Raw genomic sequence first — 9433 nt, 5'->3', positions numbered from 1 at the left:
TTCTTGCTCCCAACATACTTGAAAACTGCACCTGTTGTGTTCATAATGTATTGCACAGATGATTTTTTTTAAAAATACAGTACAAAATAAAAACATCTATGTAAATAATAATGCATCCTACTGGATGATTTATTTAAATGCAAGTGCATATTAAGCCACTTAATAAAAACGGACCAATTTCTGAGCATAAAATGATTATTGGTCAGAATAAATAGACAAACTTTTTAGACAATATTACACTCAGTTTGAGACAAAAACAATACCATTCAGAAAATTTAAAGGGATAATTCACACAAAATTGAAAATGACCTCAATTTACTTCCCTCATGTGATTTTAAAACCTTCATGATTTACTTTCTTCTATTGAGCACAAAAGATATATTTTTTAAATGCTTGTTGGTGATGGTGGTGGCATTTACCCATTAACTTCCACACTAGGTAAAAGAATTACCATCAGTGGGTACCACCAGCAAATATCCTTCAAAATAACTAATTTTGTATTCAACAGAAGAAATTCTAACAGGTTTTGAACAAGTGAAGGGTGATTAAATGATGATAGATTTCAGTGTCCAGATTTTAAACTTTTTATGTGGAATTAACCTGGCTCTCAATCACAAGTGAAAATGTTTATTTTTGACCATGATTGTCAATTTTTGCTAAGTAAAAAAATGCTTTAGATTAGGTTTTTTTTTTCTTTTAGAATTCTATCAGATCTTCACTGAATAAAGCAAATATCACTTTACCCAATCACATATACCCAGTAAATCCAGAGAAACTGATCATTTTCAAGTCATCATACAATCTTTTTTTTTTTTTTTTTTTTTTGAGTACACTAAACTCAAAAGGCCTTCACTGATGCCAATAAACCATCTTTGGGACTTGGTGGAACGGGAGATTTGAATCATGGATGTACAGCCGACAAACCTGCTGCAGCTGCTCTATAATGCTACCATGCCAATATAAACCAAAATCTCAAAGGAAGGTTTCAGCGTCTTATTGCTGAATTGGATCTGAAGGCAAATGGGGTTCCAGCCTACCTGTATGACCAAAGTGTGCCAAATAAAGTGACAGGTTAGTAAATACTGTATACTGATTTATTAGCCATTAATCAAGCTGATAAAGTAGAAAATAACACACAACCCTCCTTTGGATTAGCTTTGAAAACATTTTTTTTAAAAACTCCGTTTACTCTGTGACATTTGTAGTAGTTTAGTGAGATTTTCCGGATTCATCTGTGCCTCCACTGCTCCCCCCTCTTTGTGGACCCCAGAAATGTCACACTCTCCGATGGACCCCAACAGCTGTAAGGAGCGACAGAGAGAGAGAAAGATAGAAAGCACATGGCACTGGCTATTTTTAGAGCTCATTCAGACTAGAATATCCCTCTTTCCTTCTCTTTCCCTGGCTGTGGCTGCTCCTTCTGGATCTCTCCTCGGCTGAAAGTTCTGGAAAATCTTCACAGCGGCTGGACGACTTCATAAAGACCCCAGACCAGTGCAGGACGGTGCATATAAACAACAACAACAACAAAAAAGAGAGAGTCCAGCGATTAAAAGTCAAGTGGAATATCAAACAGGCCAACATGGCTCTACTGTGTTACAACAGAGGCTGCGGGGATCGATTTGATGCAGACAAAAACACAGATGGTAATATTTCTGCTTTAATTTTATGGTTTGTGTGTGTATATATTGTAAAAATGGATGATTATGATTTTTTTCAATTGAAGCAAACTTATTTTAAATGTTCATGTGAAGGTCGTGGTCACAGGCATGTTATATAAATAACCAACAAGTTTTGAGAATCTGAAGCGTTTCATCATTTTCTCTACTAGGCCTCTGAGACTGCTGATTTATCCATTGAATTATATAGAACAGTTATCAAAAGAATGACATCTGCTAGTGTTAGAGATGCTGGAGGCTGATTAAATCATGACAGGATTGTCATTTTAAACTCACTTTAAAGGTGCAGTAGGTGATTATCTTCAGAAACATTTTTGTTGTGCAGGTTGAAAGTCTCTTCACATTCCAATAGTAATGATTAAAGTAAATGATTTAAATGTATTTTTATATTTTGTGTGAGGCATAAGACTAAATGTTCATCCAATTGAAAATTTTCAGGCAGATAATTCCCATAATTCTGATAAGTAGCCCAAACTGTCTGTCAGCAAATGTAGACTTGTACATCTGCGCACCCCTGTTCACGCAGATCCGTCATTTGGGCGTGCACATGCACACGAGAGAGTGACAGGTAAAAACAAATGCTGAATGACACCATGGCTGAAGTATTTCTTTCAGATAGGTAATGTTATGATTTAAACTATTTTAGTCACACAAAGCTTCTGTAGATTGTGTTGTTTTACAAACAGCTTATATGCACAGAAGTCAAAGACTATAGAATACACAAGACCGGTCACTCATACTGTTTTAAATGGGGAAAAGTGTAACGGTCAATATGGCGAATGAAGCCTCGTCTTCTAGTCAATCATTGTTTGCTATAGACTGACGATTCTCCAAGGCAGGGGCTCAAACCAGACATAAATTTCTGCTGATTTTGTGTGATTCAAACGTTTGGAAATGAAACTAAAGACTTTATTGTTGATTCCTAATATGATGCTTTATCATAAGCTTGGCAATTTTGGAGAATTTGATGTTTCCCCATTCAGACAGAATGCCCGAGCATACCTACAGCACATAAAGCTCTTGCTTTGTGTGGAACTGTGTCCAGCTAAAAGTACTACTAATCCCAAGATTCCTGGAGAAGGTCCATGATTTCCGGGAATAGTGTTAGCAGTGGGAAGGTCTAATTTTCCAATAGTGGGCGGCGCAGTAGCTAGCGCTGTCGCCTCACAACAAGAAGGTCACTTGTTTGAGTCTCGGCTGGGCATTTCTGTGTGGAGTTTGCTTGTTCTCCCTGTTCACGTGGGTTTCCTCCCAGTGCTCTGGTTTCCCCCACAAGTCCAAAGACATGCGCTAGAGGTGAATTGGGTAAGCTAAATTGGCCGTAGTGTATGTGTGTGTAATAGTATGTATGGATGTTTCCCAGTGATGGGTTGCAGCTGATTATAAAGGGACTAAACTGAAAAGAAAATGAATGAATAACTTGGTTATAAATGTGGTTAATTTTAAAGAAGGTTAATTTTTTAATGGTTAATTTGCCAACATTCTACAAAATCACTTGCATTCAACAGAAAAAAAACCTCAAACAGGTTTGGAACAAGTTGTGGGTGAGTAAATGACAGTTTTCGTTTTGGGGTGAACTGTGCCTTTAAATTGGCTTTCACTTTGCACCAAGACAGCCTCCTGCTATGTACAACATATCTTTTTTTTTTGTTTGTTTTATTTACACTGACAGGGAATAAAAAAAGTGAATAATTGGATCCACAGAGTCTGTAGCATATTTGGAGGTGTTCTAATCAAAAGTTGCTTCCATGAAAGGCTCATCTGCCAACTGTTTTTGCCAGGCATGTGATTGAATGTGAATGTTTTTATGCCAGCATACAAAGCTTCAATCCTGTTGAGTCGTGTTCATGAAAAAATAATAAGGATGGACTGCAGCCTAGATAAATGTCTCCTGCTAACATATTTCTCTCTCTCACCGCCTGAAGATGCCTGTCTGTTTCACCCAGGAGTGCCAATCTTCCACGACGCCTTAAAGGTGAGCTCAAAATGCATTTTTTTCCTGCGTCTTTGTTCAGACCGCCGGCTGTTCACTTCCTGCGCTGTCTTAACTTGATAAGCACATTGTCTTGGTGTTTTTGCCCGCTTCTTGGGGAGTCTAATATTCATGTTTTTGTTTTGTTTTGTTCTTGGCTGTCTGATGTGGCTCTTTGTTTGGCTTTTCTCCTCAGGGCTGGTCGTGCTGTAAAAAGCGGACGACAGATTTCTCGGAGTTCCTGTCCATCAAGGTATGCTAATAATATGATAATCGTGTCATGCAGTTTTTCATACGACTCACGTACTGTAGACTGGACGAAAATTACATCTCAGACATCCTCCAAATACTGAATGTGTATGGTAACACTTTAAGAAAGTTTCGTTTGTTTTTTATTAGTCAATGGGTGAAAAATTAAACTGCATCAGAATTGTAATACAGCCCCCACCCGTAGCCGACACACACATTTGAATATGTCTCATTTTGTTTTCTAAGCAAAAAAGTAAGAACTAATATACTATAATATTAACCACAAACATTATATAGGTAATTTTTAATTAATTTAATTTAATTAAGTATGCCACTATCAGATCTCATTATAATATCAGGTCAGAATGATGTTGTTTAATGTGCTATCGTCTCACCCATTGTGACCTTTTTGTATTCAATATGCATTCTTTGTATTGAAATCACTTTTGTAAATAGGACAACGAAATAAGACTCATCTTTGAGTTTATACACTCACCGGCCATTAGGTACACCTTTCACTACCGGGTTGGAACACAGTCATTGGGTTGGACCCCCTTTTGCCTTCAGAACTGCCTTAATCATTCAGGCATAGATTTAACAAAGGTACTGGAAATATTCTTTTGCTGCTGTAGCCCATTCGAAGTTACTGTTGCCTTTCTATAAGCTCGAACCAGTCTGATCATCAACAAGGCATTTGCGCCCACAAAACTACTGCTCACTTTTCTCTTTTTCAGACCATTCTCTGTAAACCCTAGAGAGGCTGTGCGTGAAAATTCCAGTAGATCAGCAGTTTCTGAAATACTCAGAACAGCCCATCTGGCGCAAACAACCATGCCACATTCAAAGTTGCTTAAGTCACTGCAGCAGATTGTCTTGACAATGTCTACATGCCTAAATGCACTGAGTTGCTGCCATGTGATTGGATTTATTAGAAATTTGCATGAACAAGCAGTTGGACAGGTGTACCTAATATAGTGGCCGGTGAGTGTATGCAGTCGCCTATTAATTAATATTAAAAGACAAAATGAAATAACAGGTCTAAAAAATGTACAGTAACACTACTTGAAGGTGTGTTCATAAGTCTGTCATGAAACCTTTATAATGATGACGTTACAGCATAAATATGAATGAGATTTTATGCATGCTTATGACAACTGTTATTGAGTGTCAGTGCTTAGTTATGTCATTTTAAATGCAAAGATGACATTATTTATTATAACAGCTTGACATAAATACATCACAAACTGTTTTTGTTTTTGTCACGACAACTTGACATTACCAAGACATCATAACGTTTCAAAAATTTGTCATAAACACTATTGTCATGAGGCATTACAATCGTGTCAGGAATATTTATCTGATCACATTTTCAATGGAAAAAAACTGTATTTGTCATTAAAATGTCTCATTAAATGTGTTAAATAATGTTAAACAGCATCGTTAATATTTAATGACAATTTTAGCTTGTACCACTGTAGTTGAGGTAAAAATAAAAATGAACTAAAATAAAAATGCGGTTACAAAATTCGTGACACGTTTATAATGGTTTTATCACAATCATGTTTATGACAGATTTATGACAAGTTTTGTCTTTATGTCAAGTTGTCATGACAAATACAAAAACAGGTTGTGATGTAGTTGTCAAGTTGTCAAAACAAACAATGTCATCATTGCATTTAAAATCTCATAACTGTGAGAATTACACTTAATGACGGTTGTCATAAGCATGCATAAATTCTCATTCACAAATATGGCATGTGTCGTGTCATTAATGGCTATAAAGAGAGTCTTATGAACACCCCTTTAAGTAAAGTGCTACCAAATGCACTTATAAAATGACTTTAAATAATAATTTAGCGACCCAGTTTCCTGGTTGAAAAGCATAAAAAAATGTTAACATTCACTGTTACATGTAAAACAAAGTCAGTCAAAGCTAATTTAAATACAAAAAAACAGTTAATTAATCAAGCAGATGCTTTTACCAAATGACCAGTTTATTTCTGCCAACATTATCAGTGCTAACAGTCAAAAGCAAGCGCTACAAAAGCTAGAACAGATGTGTTAAAAGCAATAACGACACAAATAAGCCATAATAATTGGAATAATCAAGGACTGTTGAATGCTGTAGTGATGGAAAGCCATTCACAATGTCTCAAACATGTAATTTATCTCCCGTGGGTCTGATAATTATTTTCTGTGTTCGCATGTTGATTGTGTCAGGGCTGCACCCGCGGGCGCCACAGTAATGAGAAGCCAGAGGAGCCTCTGCGGCCCGAGGTCACGTCTGAGAAAGGAGACATGAAGCAGCACAGCACAGCAGAGGAGATCATCTACCAGGGGCCCAAATCTGCAGAGGCCCTGGAAAAAGAGAGACCCAGGTACTTTATATTTCATGTATAAGCTTCCGTGGCCTTTTAAGTCTTTTGTGCTTGATACTTCCGGTCTCATTCACTTCCAATCATTTTTAGACGTTAAAATGTTGCAAACTGATATTTTTTATTATACAGTTGAAGTCAGAATTTCTACCCCCCCTGTTAATTTGTTTCCCCAATTTCTGTTTAACAGAGAGAAGATTTCTTCAACACATTTCTAAACATAATAGTTTTAATAACTCATTTCTTATTGTATCTTATTATATCTTTGCCATGATGACAGTAAATAATATTTGACTAGATATTTTTCAAGACACTTCTATACAGCTTAAAGTGGCATTTAAAGGCTTAACTAGGTTAATTAGATTAACTAGGCAGGGGTAATTAGGCAAGTGATTGTGTAACGATGGTTTGTTCTGTAAACAGTTGAAAAATATATAGCTTAAAGGGGCTAATAATTTTGACCTTAAAAGGGTTTTAATAAAATTAAAAACTGCTTTTACTCTAGCCGAAATAAAACAAATAAGACTTTCTCCAGAAGAAAAAATATTATAGGATATACTGTGAAAATTTCTTTGCTTTGTTAAACATCATTTGGGGAAAAAATAAAAAATAAAATTCAAAGGGGGCCTAATAATTCTAACTTCAACTGTATTATTCTGCTTTGTCTGTATAGTTGTGAACAAACTTGTTTGTAGAGCAAGTAGTTTGATCGTTTTCTGCCGTTTATTGTACCTAGTTGTTTCTCCTATAGACAAGTGAATCTGATGCTCTAAAATAATCACAAAAATGAGTGCACTTCCACATTGCAGAATAAGGTCAATAGAGTACATATGCAGCACGCAAGCATTCATTAATCTATATACATGATCAATTCATAATTGTTTTTTTTACTACTATAAAATAAAGAAGCGCCTATTCTTCTGTTAAATAAAGACAGACAGTGACTTGTTTTTGATTCTCTTTTTCTCTTTAGCTCAGATGAGCCCAAGACAAAGCTGCAGGTGAAGATCTCTCCATCTCTGACTCAGATCATGGAGAAAATGGAGATCAGTGAGAGAGAGAAGAGAGAGAAGCTCGGTGAGCAAAGCTGCTGTTACTGAACACTGGCATACAGCAAAAGCTGATCCCAGTGCAGAGGCTCTTTAATCATTTAACCCAGATTTTATATCGATAATTAAAAAATATTGGTTACTGTGTAATATTAATGGTGTATTTATATGCAAATATTAATTTAGTGTATAAATATACATATACATATATATATTATTATTATTTCATTCATATTCATTTTCTTTTCGGCTTAGCCCCTTTATTATTAATCTGGAGTCTCCACAGCGGAATGAACCGCCAGCTTATCCAGCATATGTTTTATGCAGCGGATGCCCTTCAAGCTGCAACCCATCACTGGGAAACACCCATACATTTCCATTCACATACATACATACACTATGGATATACACTATATATTATATATATATATATATATATATATATATATATATATATATATATATATATATATATATATATATATATATATATATATATATATATATATATATATGATTTTTGATAATCATACAACTTTTTAGAATTAAAAAGCATAAAGCTGATAAAGCATAACATAAATAAAACAACATTAATCAAAATGATGCAAATACAAAACAAAAATTCTAAAATATAAACCAAAAATTAAATTGAATCAGAACATTTTATAAAATAAAATGTATTTATGTTAAAGATAATAAGATACTGTCAAAATATAGTGTCAAGCATTTTCTCCACTATTTGTATTTTGCCATTCTATTATGCTTAGTTCAGTTTTGATTTAAGCTATATTATTTGTTTGAGCTGCTGTGGTTTTGTTGACCTCTCTAGAGAAGGGTTTTATGCAGCTGCTGTTGATTTCAGCTCTTGACAGTAGCTGTAGATCTGATCCCCACCTGTCCATAATCTGTCATGTCACAGAGCATCAGGGTTTGAGCTCTCACCATCTCACCTGTGCTGTAATACGACTGCTACACATTTGAGGCATCAGCTGGCTTTACATGTGTTCAGCTGACAATCTGTTGTTATTGTTTTCTCTTCCTCCTGTCACCCCTTATCTCTTTCTATCCTATAGAGAATCAAGCTCTTGTGGTTGGGGTTAAGTGCAAAAACACAGGATGCAGAAAGGTAAGTGCTCATGTAATATGAGAATCACAGCGAAACAAATTAGCTTGCTTGAGAAAATGTACATATCATGCCATCTAGTGGACATGAGATGAAAAGCGCTTTAGGCACACATGTTTATATTGAAGGAAAACTAAAAAATTCTGTCATCATTTACTCTCCTTTTACTTGTCACAAACCTGTTTGAGTTCCTTTCGTCTGTTGAACACAAAATATGTTATGTTGAAAACCTGTAACTATTGACTTCTATAGTAAAAAAAGCATTGCATAGAAGTCAATAGTTACCTCTTTCTAACATTCTTCAAAATATATTAATTTCTGAAATTCATAAAGGTTTAGAACCACTTGAGTAAATTTGAGTACATTTTCATTATTTTTGATGAACTATTCATTTAATGCAGGTTACTGATTTGGCATCAGCTTCCTTTGGTCCTCACAGCTAGTTTCAAGAGGACAGGAGGAGCAGAAGCTGATGCTAGATCAGTATTTGCACTAGTGTAATGCTTAATGGACACCAAGCAGGAGATGAGTGAGAATTAATGACTAAATATCCTTTACTGGGATTTGACCTTAATGTCTTCTGTTAAATCTTCACTTCCCTGGGAAAAGATCATCTTTAATGGATTAGTTTCCTGAAATCCCAATGGTTCATTGTGTTAATTACTCAGCAGACCTTTTTAGCCCAGGTGAGAACTAAAGCTTTATCAGCAGGTTCATGCGCCATTCACAACTGAATTAATGACTTTTAGGTTTTTTTTTCATTAACTCATGTACAGTAAGTGCTTGGGATATTTAATTAATTGTAATTCAATAAAATGTAATATTATGCATCACGAGGGTGGAATAATTGGCTTTGAAATAGACACAGACAACATAAGAAAGACTGCAGTACATTTGGCATCTCCAAGATAAACCCTGTTAAATATTTTTCAACAACTATAATGAACAGTTTTTAATAATAACAAAGGTAATATCAAGTCTATATG

The 9433-nt window shown here is 35.3% G+C and overlaps 1 protein-coding gene across 2 annotated transcripts in view; it reads left to right on the top strand.

The window, feature by feature from the left end:
* The first annotated feature begins 1378 nt into the window (after positions 1–1378).
* The window catches only part of zgc:92429 (uncharacterized protein LOC445063 homolog), a 42542-nt gene continuing 34487 nt past the window's right edge, over positions 1379–9433 (top strand). For both annotated transcript variants that reach the window (XR_008838073.1, XM_056461272.1), the window contains exons 1-6: positions 1379–1646; positions 3605–3654; positions 3848–3904; positions 6121–6278; positions 7249–7352; positions 8398–8450. Coding sequence is in view for 1 of the 2 variants with exons in the window: in XM_056461272.1 (XP_056317247.1) it covers positions 1583–1646; positions 3605–3654; positions 3848–3904; positions 6121–6278; positions 7249–7352; positions 8398–8450 (486 nt within the window). In the remaining variant the exon portion in view is untranslated. The remainder of the gene's footprint in view (positions 1647–3604; positions 3655–3847; positions 3905–6120; positions 6279–7248; positions 7353–8397; positions 8451–9433) is intronic.

Source organism: Danio aesculapii, chromosome 7 (genome assembly GCF_903798145.1).
Source record: "Danio aesculapii chromosome 7, fDanAes4.1, whole genome shotgun sequence".
NCBI classification, from domain to species: domain Eukaryota; kingdom Metazoa; phylum Chordata; class Actinopteri; order Cypriniformes; family Danionidae; genus Danio; species Danio aesculapii.
Note: the sequence above shows the minus strand (reverse complement) of the source record. Positions and strands in the feature narration are given on the sequence as shown.